Here is a 14,210-nt window from a genome sequence, read left to right as displayed (position 1 = left end):
ATTGGGCAAGTGGCTGTTAACTTATTTATCCAGTGGGCAATCCTCAATATTGTAATCTGATGGAAAAGAGAGGCTTTAAAACACTCAACTGCCATGAAATGACATAATTTTGTCAAAGGAAAGTATACACAGAGGTTCCTGCAGAATAAACACACCGCTTTGAATATCTTGAAAGCAGTCCTATGAGCAGACTGAACTGAGCTTGGCTGTGGACTTGTCAGTGGGTGCAGATGCGGAGGATCCCACTCAGCTGGGCTGCTGCAGGGCTCTCTCTGTTAAACTTCTTCCACTGTTGACAGAAGGATTTGTTTGTGTCATTTTTGCTTTTACTATCCGTGTGAATTGCTCTGTGTGTGTTGCTAACCTGAATACTTTGACAGTACCTGTGGAGTGTAACTAAATTCAATCCTGTGGTTTTTGCCTTCCCTTGCATGAGGGGACTGTCACAGTTGCTATAGCAACCACGACAGGCCAATGTATAACCCATTACACATTTCCACACGGGCACATCCACATCTGTGTGTGGACTTCAGTTGTTCATGATGCTTATGTGTTCCTACTTGTGGTTGATAAATGGTGAACTTTCTATGGACTCGAGCATTGTTCCAAGCTGGTTATACTACAGACGTTGCAAGTTTTAAAGTATTAGTACATTGCATGGAACCTTGAAATATTTGCGTCTGTGTTTGTAAAGTTAAGAAGAGGAATCACAGTGTATGAACTATGACTATATACATAGGGTATTTGAAGCTCATGCTAAGCACACCCAGTTACAATCATTTTCTAGATTACACTGTCAGTTATAGTTGGCTCATCTGGTTGAGCAGATTAACCTTCATCTGGCTCCAGAACTAAACACCACTGATCTGTAGACCACTGTCTACATATACATATAAAACTCAGATTGTGATTGGCTTATTTTGTAATTTTGTAAAATTCTTATAGGTTGCATAATTTGTGACAAAATTGTTTTTTGTTGTGATACAATTCATGAATTCTCTATAGACTATTTGCTGAGTGCAACATTTTATCTGGTTGATTATGTTTTTTTTGTTTGTTTGTTTTTTTGTTTATGGAAAAAGTTTTCTCCGTGCAAGTGTCTGCTAATATGTCTGTCCTTTTATGGGAGTGTGTGCATTTATAATTGTGCGTGTATGACTGAGGCTCCTTCCTCTGGTATCATGGTGGGAAGCTGAACAGCTGGGCATTAAGCAGCTTTCACTGTCACAGAATCTAGACGCCCCACTCGTAGTTTTACCCACCCCCCATCCTATGCTACTGCTCTACACCCCATCAGAAGGATGTGATAATAAAGTGTGTGAAGAAAGGAGGCGCTACTGCAGGGGGGGTTTCTGTTTCTCTGCAGAGTATGTCTGTTTATTACAGAATGAACAGATCTTCACCACTGTCTTCCAGTTGTGCTTGTATTTCTCTCTCTGCCTTTTTTCCCCCTCTGTCTCTCTCTTACACACAAACACACACAGAAACACACACATCCATCTCCGGATAAATGTGGTCACATTTGCCTATTGGCATTGGGCCATCTGTCACACACACAGACTAAGGGATCCAACCCTTATCCCAGCAACCAAATATAGTCAACTAGAGCAGCAGAGCACTTTGGGACTTTTCCCCACTTTACGTATACAACTGACCTGGGTCACACATTCACATTGCAGAGGGCAATAAAATGACTGTTACCTTTTGTTAGCTCAGACAGCTCTGAAAGTTCCCTGGGCTGCTATTTTAATGTACTACATCATTTGAATTACCACCTTCAGTTACCTTTTGGGGGAGGGCAGGAGTATATTAATCATATACATGTCTTTGTTTGTATTCTAGAGTGTTGTCCGCTGCCTGTGGCATCCAAAACTTAACCAGATAATGGTGGGTACCGGGAATGGGCTGGCCAAGGTATACTATGATCCAGTTAGAAGCCACAGGTATGTTCCATTGAGACCTTAATTGATAAATTTGTGTTATATTTTACTTTACTACTAACTTAATTAAGATAAGTAATGGGAGTTTACTTAACTAAATTTAAAAACTTCAAATGACAACTAAGTCCAACTAAGGCCATTGTCTCTTCAGCCACAGTTGTCCTAATAAAATCTGTTTGTTTTTTTTAACTAAAAACTATACAAAGTAGAGGTCTTAAAAAGTGCTGGTGTTGTTTATTATACAACCCAGTTTCCAAACATATTTGGGGTATGGTGCAAAAATAAGTAAACAGAATAAAATGAGTTTTTAAAAGTGGAGGTAAGGCTAATGATAAAACACAGGCAAAGATGTACAAAAACATCTGGTGAATCGTCTGACTACTAATTAGGTTTGCTGGAAAAAGGTCAGCAACTTGGATGGGTGTCAACAAAAGGAAAAACTTCCTCAAAACCAGTCAGTGACTAGTTTGCTGCTAGCTGCATCCAAAACTGCAAGTTAAAACTTTACCTTCCAGAGAGAAAAAGAAAATGGACAAAACCCACTTTCTTTGATCCTGACACGATTTATGGTGAACAAATTCAAAAGTTAAAGCTGTCTTGTTGTTTAGTTATTCAAGATGTTGTGTTCTCTTTAAAAAAAACAACCAAAACAACAGATGCTTTGTCCTCCATGCTAAAGAGGAGAGGCGCCATCCAGCTTGTTATCAGCACACAGTTCAAAGCCAGCATTAATGATACAATGGGCACGGCATGTGCTTAACTTGCACATCTGTAAATGTATCATTAGTGTAATATAAACAAACAAACCATTAAAAGAAATATAAACAGGTTTTGGAACAACATATGCTGAGGTGATGTTTAAGGGAAAGATGATGCCAAACTGCCTTCTGTACGTTTTTACAACAGCATGGATGTGGGGTAAGAGCTGTAAGAGTTCCAGGTGCTAGACTGACCCGCCTGCAGGCCAGACCGTACCCTATCGAAAACATTTGGAGAGTTATGAACTAAAAAATATTACAAAAGAGGCCCCAAACAGTTGAAATCCTATAACCACAGCTCTCAAACACTAGGAGTTAAAGAAAGGAAGAGGTGATTGTACAGCCACACTTGCAAATGCACTCCTGTCACAGCTTTTACTGTATAATTTAAATTCAAAGTAGAAATGCATTTTAATGAAATATAGTATTTTCTCTGTGTTCAATTAAATGTAGGACCTAAACAATTTTGAAATGATGAACACTGGTTTTAAGTTTAACCCAGACTCTCACACCTCAACTTCATTAGAAACTGGTTTGTTTACAACCTGGTGGGTATGCCTGTTTACTTTGTGTTTCTGTCAAACCAAGTAACACAACTGGATTTCACTCAAAATCTCATTTCTTGATTCTGCATGATAAATGTTTACAGCCCCTATGTATTGTATGTTTAATGATATTTGGAAATCAACTGATTTTCTAATGTAAGATGCGCAATAACTGCAAGGTTATGGCTGCCTCACATTTTAGTGTCATTAAAATTCCCAGATAAAGTCTCTTTAGTTAAACTACTGTTCCCGATTATGCAAAGTTTAATGGCTCAGCTTTTTGGTTTCTTAATATTTTCTGTCTTCCAGGGGGGCTAAGTTGTGCGTAGTGAAGAGCAAGCGCAAAGCAAAACAAGCAGAGGCACTAACGCAAGATTACATCATCACACGTAAGTTCTTCTACGTTTGTTTCATACAAAACGTCTAAGAATAATTTGTTTGCCACTCAGTAAACCTTCCAACTCCTTCAGCTTGTCATGCTTAGCATTCCATTTCACATGTTAATGAAGCAATTGAAAACAAAAGCCTCTCTCAAAGCCCTTCAGCAGGTTTTTCTCATACTGAGACGCTAAGTTCTCTGTTAAGTCATCTGGCTTTCATATCAAAAGTGAACCTTGTTAAACAGAAAAAAGGCAAACTACTAACAATGTGACTTGAGAATTGGGTAATGTTTCTTCTCAGACCAGTCCAGCTTTACGTGCTGCACCTCTCTTGCTGCTCTATTTGTCTCATACATCCACACAAAAAAATTCAGACAGACTCCATCTCATGCCAGGGGCTTTGTATGGAATGAGAGCTTGTTCAGGGTGTTCACTGGCCCATTAGCTGATGGAGTAGGGTGTGGATTATTGAATCGACAGCCGCGGGGGCTTTGTGCCACGCGATGGCCATGTGGCCTCCTGTCATGCAGGAATCACGCAAGGGACAACCTCCTGTCCCACCTCTGTTGGCGTGATCTCCTGCTGAGCTAATCTCTCTCTCTCTCACACACACACAAAACTGCACTCATACCTGTCATATCACTAACACACGAGGCTGTCATCTGTTTTGTGCGTGTCTCACAAACCTTTGCCCCCAGAATGAAGACATGATCCTACAGGAGCAGAGCAGCTGCCAACTCTTGTCACTGATTGGCTGCTAAGACCAAATTCAGATGCCATTTATTGTTTGAGATGGTGGAGCCTTTTCAGAAGCATCATTCGATTTCATTGCCATGCCAACAGGGTGTGAAATAGGCAGGCATTTTACTGCTGCAAGTGCTGAGTGACGCACTTGATGCCCTGGCACTGGAAAATTAGAAGGGACAGGAAGCAAGTGATGGCCCATTGAGAAACCGAGGGAATCTGTTAACAGTAACCTTTTTGCTTAATGTAGCATGGAGGAGGAGAATTAACACTGAACAGCGACAGAGCTCCTGAATGGAAAATCACTCTATCTAGCTCTTTACTAAAGTGTCTCTTTGTAACCCCTGAGGACAAGAGCAGAGCACACACTTTGTAACATAAATGCTCTCTCAACCACACACACAGACAGTCTTTCTGACACTACTTCGAGGGCACTCATTCATACTTAAACACGCACCCGTTCAACTCACTCGTGGGGAGTCTTTGTTGTGATGGTGCTCACCAAAGTGTAAAAATCAGCAGTGATAGTCTGTATATAAACATACATTAAAAATGCTGGTGCGCATTACGATGGAAAGAGGCAAGACAGGAGAGATGCTGTCAAAGGTCAACTGAGAGAAATAAAAAAAAAAAAAAAAGTCAAATTCCTTGTATGGATGCAGGTATTATTCCCGGAGGGGATAGGGGCTACAAAAGGAGGCGCTGACAGCTCATTCTAAAATCATTCTAAATTCAACATAAAAACTGCTAATAAGAAAGTGATGTTATACCATTTGGTAGAGTGGATCTTATTAAAAACTTGTGGAAATACACCTGCCTAAGGCATATCTACCACTTGGTTTGGGAATGTAATGCCAAAATTAAGTGTTTGTTACTCAATTATTCTTTCAGTTTTGGACTATTTTGCTGTTCTTACTATATGTATTCTTTTCACAACTGTTTGTTAAAAGAATACATTTATTTAAATAATTGCATTGAAAAAAAACTCAATTCTTGTTATTGTTATCCCAAGGAAAGCAAAAAAACATTTTTTTTCTGTCTTTTCTGTTAGTGTGAACTTTAAAAGGTTAAAGAGAATGTAATGTTTCTGGGTGTCCCCCTCTTAAAGTGTGTTTCCTAGTTGTTCTAAGCATGTAAATAAATTCTAAATGCTCCATACATTTATTTTCTACAAAGTGCTTTATGTCTCTCATTCATACATTCACACAGACATTAGCCCACTATATAGGGTCAGTGGTGTTCAGTGTTGCTTAAGTTCATTGTGGCATTTGTGCATACTTAGGATTGCACTATAAACCTTCTGGTTGGAGGACACCGCTCTACCCACTGATCCATGGCTGTCCCAATTCCACACCAGAGGGAATTATTCATTTTTGTGAGCTGTTTTCACACATACGCTGGAGTCCCGAAATGTTCTAGAGATTCCTGAGTGTTGCAATGTGGAAAAACATTTACTGACTGGGTGTTTTTTTTTTTTTGAGTATATGCTGGTGGAATTCTCCTTCAGTTGTTCTCCCCTTGCTCCTCACTTTTGTGTATAAGTTCAGATACCTTCAGTCCTGATATCAACACAACAAGGAGCTTCATCTACTGTTCTCAATGGGATTTAGTGAAAACAGCTATTTCCACAGCACATATTCTCCTTCAAATCCCGCCTCTGGTGCACTCTAAATAGGCACTTCCAGGCACCCCTCCCTCAAAATTCCAGCTGTGAGCGCGTCTCCATCAGAAAACCTCCTGCTGTGAAGCACATCTGTGGATAGCAACTGTGAAAAAGTCGTATTCTCCTTGATGATCCTGTGTAAAAACAGCTTTAGAAGACCCTCCTCCCAAAATGCTTTGTTTTGTTGTCCAGGCTTTTTGGTCCCTCTTACCTACATCATCATGAGACACATTTGCACAAAGTTTGCTACACCCTAAATTAGAGATGCCGAAAGTCTAAACGAGTTGTGGAAATCTTCTTCCTTATTCAAAGCCATGTCTGTTTTAAGTGATTGAAGCTGTTGAAACTCAACTGTTAATTTGCTGCCTGGTTGAGCAGATGATTGGCTTCTTTAGAGGAGAGTCAGGACGTTTCTTTGGGAGAAATATTCTATTTCCTATTCAGCCTTCTTTAAATAGGACATTTCTCTGCTTATAATCCACTAATGAAATATCTGAGCCATGAATGTTTTAAAGATAATTAGTGTTTTACAAGCACATATACGACTTTTTCCTCTGGACCTGAGTGCATTGTTAATTTTTTTTTTTTTTTTAACATTTGCAGGAGTTATAAATTAGTTTTGATGTGTGTATCTGAAAGTTTGGTAGGTCTTTTCTAAAGTTCTTCATTTTTGCCTGTACTCTTCATATGTCCTGCAAAGACTCACCATCTTACTTAGTGCTCAGACTTCTTAACTTGTGCAGCAGTTTTATTTGTACAACAGTAACTTGGAACATGCTTGTTTACTCTGTGTATCTGTAGCTCATGCCTTACCCATGTTCAGAGAGGCCCGACAGCGGAGTACACGAAAACAGCTGGAGAAGGACAGACTTGACCCAAAGAAGTCCCACAAACCTGAGCCTCCTGTGTCTGGACCAGGTAACGCATATGTTTAATTTTTAGTTCTTATTTTCAGCGTGTCTGGGAAACAACTTATGAGCGAAAGAGGCAACACAAGTGGAGTAAAACACAAGTGGTGACGTCTGGCTTCAGTTTTGCAGCTGTTTTTGTTGTGAATTAGTGGTCAAGTTTGTAACTGGACAAATGTAAAATCTTTTGGCCAGATGTGTGAGTCAAGTTGTTTAGTTTGTTTAGTATTATGCAATCCAGCTGATGCCGAGCTAAAACAGCACTGCTCCCACTTGGCTACTCAGAGATTTGCTGTAACCTGCTGTTGGCTTTCAACTGGATTGTGAACTTTGACTGAAACCCATGTTTGGTTTCTTTATATTTTTTCAACAATGCTTGCTTCCATAAATACCCCAGCTCTGTATAATCATGAATGCAGTTTTGAGTTCTGTTCCAAAAAGCACAGGTGCCAGACAACATTTCCCATGTCTCTGTAATCCAGCTGGCTCACTGCTGTTCAGTGTTGTTGTGTTTCTTCACTCTCCCTGTTATTTCACTTTACTCCTTCGGCACTACTTATAACAATGTAATGGTTCCACAGTGCAACTCTTCTTCCTGAGACTGAAAAAAATAACATGTTAAAAGCATCTAGATAAGAACCATTTAAATAGAAGTCAAGATGAATTTCTCAAATAAGATATTTACAACCTTTACATTAGATTTAACTAAAACTGGATGAGTGACTCCTGAAGGAAATTATGTCTCGCTCTCAAAGGAAGGGGAAAAAAAATCTGCAGGGATAAAGGTAAAAATCATTTTGATAAGCTGGTAAAGACAAAAGTTTAATGAATCATACAGTACTCACAGGGCACACTTTTGTACAGTCTTGTATGTAAATAAAAAAAAACACTGCGTGACTGAAAATGGCACAAAATGAAAATGTTAGGCACTTTTATGAAAATAGGTTGGACCTCTTCAAAGCAGAAAGGTGGTTTTTAAATTACAGACAGTTTTCATATTGTTTACCCTGTGTGTGAAGTGACTTCACATAAGTGCAAGGTAATGTTTGGTGGTTGGCTCCATGCTTACAAGCAATGGAAAGATCTGCTTCTCCATCTCCAAACAGCCCCACTGTGCAGCTACAACAGGAAATCCCTGCATCTTTTAAGTATATGTACATGTGCATATTTCATCCTCTACCTTTCAAAGATATCCTGTTTGAAAATAGAAAAATATCCCCCAAACGCTCTGCTAGGTCATTTGAGTCCAACACAGAAGTACTGCAGCAAAGAGAGCAGCTTTAATACATCGCTCTCTGGAGCAAGGAAGAGGTCACTGCGTGTCATCAGATGCTCCAATATCTAAAAGTAATTGTGAAGTTCTTTTGTTTGGTTATGGATTTTGTTGTAATCCCCCCCGCCCCGCCCCGCCCCACAAGATATCACCATACAACAACATGGAAGTTAGTACAAAAAACAAAAACAAATTATAGCTAATTTCACTGACGCATTTAGAGATTTACCAGTTGTCTTAAAGTTAAACATTTTAATATTGGTCCACCTTAGTCCAATTTTTGAAACAGACGTGTTTTTTTAAAAAAATTTTTTAGTCAGTACAGATTTGCTTGTAGTTGAAAAAAAATTGGTGGCTTACATTAAAAAAGACTGGATTAAACTTTATTGTCACTGAATAAGCAAGAAAACTTAACAAAAACAAAAAAATTACCAAAATAGTACAACAAAATTGAGTTTTTATTCTAACCAATAGTGCAAATACCAAATGAAATGGTATTATCAGCATATAAAAGCAATAGTTTAAAAAATAGGTCATAAATAATAAATACAAGGTGAAAATACACAAACCTGAGATAGACAGTCACCGACCATTTAAAGAGCAGGTCAGGGCCATGTTATAAGAAGGTGAAGTGCTTCAAGACTGTAGAAGGGGAGTAGCGTGTGTGTGGCTAGTAATCTACTGCATGTGTATATACTTAGAGTAGGTAAAAGTTATCTCTGAGAGGAATAATGATGTGGTTAATACACTGCACAACATCTGCACAGCTGTGATGCTACTCAGCTACATGAGCTGCAGATTGTAGTTGTTGCACAGTTTATGTGTATTTCTTCCTTAAATTATCTTCCAAAAACAGCAAACTTGCAGTCCCCTTCTTGTGCATGTGTGGCGTCTTTGTTGCTGCCGGTGAGAGGTTCTGACAAAAATGTAATCTATTGGACTTGGCCCACCAACACTTTGAGTCAGGATATGGTGCCTTGGGATTGAAACACTTCACCACGTCTTCCTCAAGCTCAACACCAAAACGCCAGCTTTGATTGGAGGTGGTCTGTCGCAGAAAGAAGGACAGTGGTGGACTTGCTCTCTCCAACCACCTCAATGCTCTCTTTAGCACTCATGTTTGAAGTCCTGTTCGGGCAGAGAATGTACTCCTGTAGGGGCTGGAACCGCTGCATTTCTACCTGCGGTTGCTGCAGCGGAGATTTCCGCTTCTATCCTATTGTCGGTGCAACAAGCAACTCCACCTCCACCCTAGCAGCGGGAAATTGAACCATTGCTTTGATGAGGAACGCTGCCTCCATTCCAGACTCCAACGGTCACTCATGCAGGGTCCTCGGCCTCCACTCCTGCTGTTGATCCAATGAGGAACGCCCGAGGAATGGCACTACGGGCATGAAGGCACGGGAGCTCTCGGTGCCTGGAGCTGGCCCCTGCATGCTCATCGTGGGGGACACTATTGTCCAGCATATCCACTTGAACAGGTGCCTCACATTTTTTCACCCAGGTGCAGTTGTCACAAACATTAGTAACTCCACTCACCAACTTTTTCGTCAACACCCCTCAGCTTCCACTATTGTAATACATGCAGGTGCAAATGATCTTAAGTTCCAGCAGTCAGAGGCTCTAAAAATGGATTTTATCAACATCATTAACAACAACAGTTAAATAAACACTGCATCATCTCTGTTCCACTGCCTTCAACCCGCTACGGAGACATCAAATTCTGCCGCATCCCACAACTTCATATCTGGTTAAAAGGTTACTGTCACTCCATCAGTATTCCATACATCGACATCTTCACCACATTCTACAGTAGACCACACCTTTTCAAACCAGACCTTGCACACCCAAATCAAAAAGGTTCTCATCTTCTTATCATGAACATTCATCTCACCCTCCACTCCTGCAAAGCTTTCTCAGATTGATGGTCCAGCCAGCCTGAGGGTTGTTGCCGTGATGATCGCCCTTGTAAGTGGTTTGGGTCCTGCATTGCAGTCTTACAGCTGTGGTGTGGACCCCAGCCTGTCTTGATATGAGTGGTTGCTATGGCGGTGGCATTTGTGGATGTGAAAGGTCTGGCTCCTGGTGTGGATGGATCCCCATGATATTGTTTCCTCACAGCAACATCAAGCCAGATGTTTATTACTTTTCTATTTTCTACCTACATTCAGTTTAGAGGCAGAAATTAGGGAGTCATGTTTATGTAGAATGGGGGAGGGTGTATGAAAGAGACTTCAATGAGTGTTTTTTTTAACTATGTTATATATTTTGGTGTCTGAAGGCTTGTTTTATTTTAATATGAATGAATTACTTTTTTTTTTTTTTATCATGTGAAGCATTTTGTGTTGCCTTTGGGATGAAAAGCACTTCATTAATAAAGTTTGACTTGATTCCAAGAGAAAGAGAAAATAATAAATAAAAATTAAAATGAGCTTCAAAACTGACCCACTAAAAGTAGTGGGTGAAAATAGCACACACACTGTAACCCATACAGCAGCTATATGCAAATCTTTGATGCCAAGGTCATGTCACCGTCTGTTAGCGTGTAGTAGATTATGGTGGATAACATCATCTGCAATCAAAGCCGAACAAGTAGCACAGTCCACAGCCAGTTTCTCTCACTGATCTCACTCAGGCTTAAGCCATAAGTAGGATTTGTAGGTTTTTTGCCTGCACTTTCTAGGAAGATACATTTTCTTTCTTCTTTCTATTTTTCTTTCTTGTATCTATGAAGTCCTGACTGTGAGTAATCTAATGATCATTTTATGATTACAGGCCGAGGAGGCAGAGTAGCAGCTCACGGTGGCACTCTGTCTTCATTCATTGTGAAGAACATCGCTTTAGATAAAACTGATGACAGTAATCCACGCGAGGCCATCCTGCGTCACGCCAGGGAAGCTTCTGAGAACCCTTACTGGATTGCCCCAGCATACAAACAGTAAGAGAAAAGAAGTGGAACTTATTCTCACATTGTGTCAAACTGTGTGTTTCTGTTTGTCTTTCATTAGAAGACAGTGTGAGGTGAGGACTGCTTAACCTATCATTATACTTGTGTTTCCTCTTATTGGTTTGACACTTAATATCAATATCAGGCAGCAATGCATGTGTGGAACAAACCTGTAAGTTAAACAGCCCATTTCTCAGATTGCAGATAAATTACCTTAAACGTAATGTATTTTGATAGGGATACACAGTGGATTGGGTGAATCAGATAAAGTACATTAGCCTTTTTGCAGAGTATTTCCTCAGACAGAAGGTTAATCGTTATTACTACAGCTTTATCTGCTGGCCTGGACTTACCTGAAGCATCCGATTAAAACCATGGGGGAGGTGTGAATGGCTAATTATTTGTTTATTGTTTATTTGCAGAGGGAATAGGATTAAGTCAAGTCACATTCATCATCATTTACAACCTTGGCTTGTTAGGACAGCACAAAACAACAACATGTACATGAATGAACAGTCAGAACTATTGTAGATTATTCTGCTCAATTGAACTTTGTAACAATCTGAACTTAATTAAGCTTTTTTTTTTTTTTTAATCTGTAAAGAACTTGACACGCCAGCATCTTAATTCATTGCTTCACAGCTGGATATATATCTTTTGTTCTACAGTATCCTTGTTTTTCTCTAAAATTTTGCTAAAAAACAAATGATTAAATCATTGTTCGTCATTGTGAATCCCTGCAGGACCCAGCCAGATCCCTTATTTGCAGAGGAGTCAGAGGAGGATGAGGAAGCTGAAAAAGAACCAGAGTGGAAGAAACGCAAAATCTGAACGTCTTCAGCAGCAGCTGCATTATAAAACAGCAGGCAGTGTGGGCTGGCAGGCCCAGAACACATAGCCACTGCCCATAACTTTGCATAGGAGCATCAATTAAGTAGTTAAAAAGCAGTCTGTCCTCTCTCCACAAACATATCTGCAGATAATTTATATGCATCTGTGGTGAGGGAAGATGCATAAATCTGATCTAACCGTGGAAGCATAATCTAACTTTATACAGGTTTATGTTCCTCACTGCAATTTATGAACCACAGGAATAACTTTTTTTTTTGTCTGTTTTGATGAAGTAAAATGTATTTTCACAATTTCCATTGTCCTCTAAGCCCAACTATCCCCAGTTGGCTAATGCCTCATAAATCAGCTCCAGATTTTGTGGTCTGATGCTGTTGATCACCATGAAGAACGGCTTGCAAAGATGCCATAAAATTTCTGCCAGTTTTATGTGAAATTGTTTTTAAGGTTTGATAGTTTCAAAGCTTTACTCTTTTTTTTTGTGATGTACAAAACGACATTTACTGATCTGCTGTTTTTTTTGTTGTTTTGTTTTTCTTGTACCCCACAACCCACCACAGAATCCAAATAAAGGAATTTGTGTCCTCTTGTCAAATAGTCATATATTTCATCCAAACTGAAAGGAAGTCAGATCTGTTTTACCTGCTGATCAAAGGAATGCCTTTCCTGTGAGGTACAAGCTCAAACTTGAAATTAAGCTGTACAGCCAGTCTTTGTCAAAGCTGCTGTTTTTACTTACTGCTTTAAAATGCTTTTCCCAACAAAGTATTAAACCAATTAAACACTGAAGCTAAACGCAACAGTTTCTGACACTGGTGAGTTCTGGTTTCCTTCTAAATCTAAAAAAATCTCTGTGAACAATAGAGGGAACATTCTGGTTTAAACGTCATCTATGGCCTGATATCTAAACACTATTTCCAAGATGAATAAAATACCACTAGTTTTCATGATTTAAGGAATGTTTTAGGAAGTTCTGGTCTCTTTGACATACCTGCTCTTCATCATGTCTTCAAAAGTTTAAATGTTTGTATAGAAATCCCTTGAAATACCTGTGTAGTGTCTAGAGTACTAAAAGTGACACAAGAACCCACAATATAAAGAGATAATGAAAGGCATGTTTGTGTGCCTATTCTACTCTGCTTACTGTTCACTAAAGCAAGCGCTCTTTGTTTTTCAAATATAGCTAGTTGATAACTAGCTGGGCACACCAACTACTAATTTCAAAGAAATTGACCTGGACCTAAACCAACACTTACTGGATTATTTTCCCACACACTTCTTCCTCAGCAGAGGAATGCAGACTTTTTATCCCAGTTTCAGTGTGATATCAGCTGATATCTGATGTTACATTATTTATGAGAACTTACTTGCCATATCTGTCATTTAGCTGCTGTTTCTACTCGTGACTTATGAGGGGGAAAACAAACGACCAGGTTTTTCCTTGCCAATGGAAATAAAAAGAGGACAGTTAAATAGCCTGTCCTGGCAAAAAAAAAACCCTGTAGCCATAAAATGAGAGCAAGACAAAAATGTTACCTGAACAAATATGGAAGAACTGAAACAATGAGTGAAGTATTTAAAAGGAGGTTAAGTAGAGAGGAGGGCACATTGGCTTCGTGGTGTGAGGTTGATGTGGAAGTCTATGGAGATCTTGAATCCAGCAGCAGGGAATGTTGGTTACTCCAAGAACAACAGTGCCCAGTCCAAGACCTTCTTTTGTCCATGCCCAGATGGGTGAGAGCTGTTCTGGTGGCATGAAAACCAATCTACAAAATATTACAAATCTGGTTTTCTCCCACTTTCTTTAGTATGTTGTGCAGCTTTTAGTGGATGTAAAACATCTGTAAAGTCCCAAAGCCCCAAGTGCCAGACAAAACTTAACATGAAGCTGAATGGCTAGTTTGGTGGCACAAATCACTTTACACAATACTGTCACATTTTGAGTTTTGTAAGACCTGGATACAACAAAATGGTAAAATTAAATTAAAATTAAAAAGAAAAAAAAAGTGAATGGCTGAATATCTTTAAAATTTTATCGATTACTGACTTAGGCTTAGTTACTTTGCCTCTTTAAAAATGAAAGGTTTCTTACTTAAATGGTAAAAGAGTCCTGAAAATGAATTTAGGAAGATTTGAGATTTACAACTTTTTTGATGAGATTAGACTGTTCTTTTCCCAAAAGAGCTTTTGTGGTACCTCAGCT

At 39.3% G+C, this 14,210-nt stretch overlaps 1 protein-coding gene across 2 annotated transcripts in view; it reads left to right on the top strand.

Annotated features, from left to right (window-relative positions):
• The window catches only part of LOC121630329 (WD repeat-containing protein 70), a 40,817-nt gene extending 28,221 nt beyond the window's left edge, over positions 1-12,596 (top strand). For both annotated transcript variants that reach the window (XM_041970576.1, XM_041970577.1), the window contains exons 14-18: positions 1,843-1,943; positions 3,553-3,632; positions 6,832-6,948; positions 10,987-11,149; positions 11,902-12,596. In XM_041970576.1, the coding sequence (XP_041826510.1) occupies positions 1,843-1,943; positions 3,553-3,632; positions 6,832-6,948; positions 10,987-11,149; positions 11,902-11,989 (549 nt within the window). In that variant the 3' untranslated portion in view covers positions 11,990-12,596. The remainder of the gene's footprint in view (positions 1-1,842; positions 1,944-3,552; positions 3,633-6,831; positions 6,949-10,986; positions 11,150-11,901) is intronic.
• Positions 12,597-14,210: the final 1,614 nt, after the last annotated feature.

Source organism: Melanotaenia boesemani, chromosome 19, assembly GCF_017639745.1.
Source record: "Melanotaenia boesemani isolate fMelBoe1 chromosome 19, fMelBoe1.pri, whole genome shotgun sequence".
Taxonomy (NCBI): domain Eukaryota; kingdom Metazoa; phylum Chordata; class Actinopteri; order Atheriniformes; family Melanotaeniidae; genus Melanotaenia; species Melanotaenia boesemani.
The sequence above is the reverse complement of the archived record's forward strand: the minus strand, read 5'-3'. Positions and strand labels throughout refer to the sequence as shown.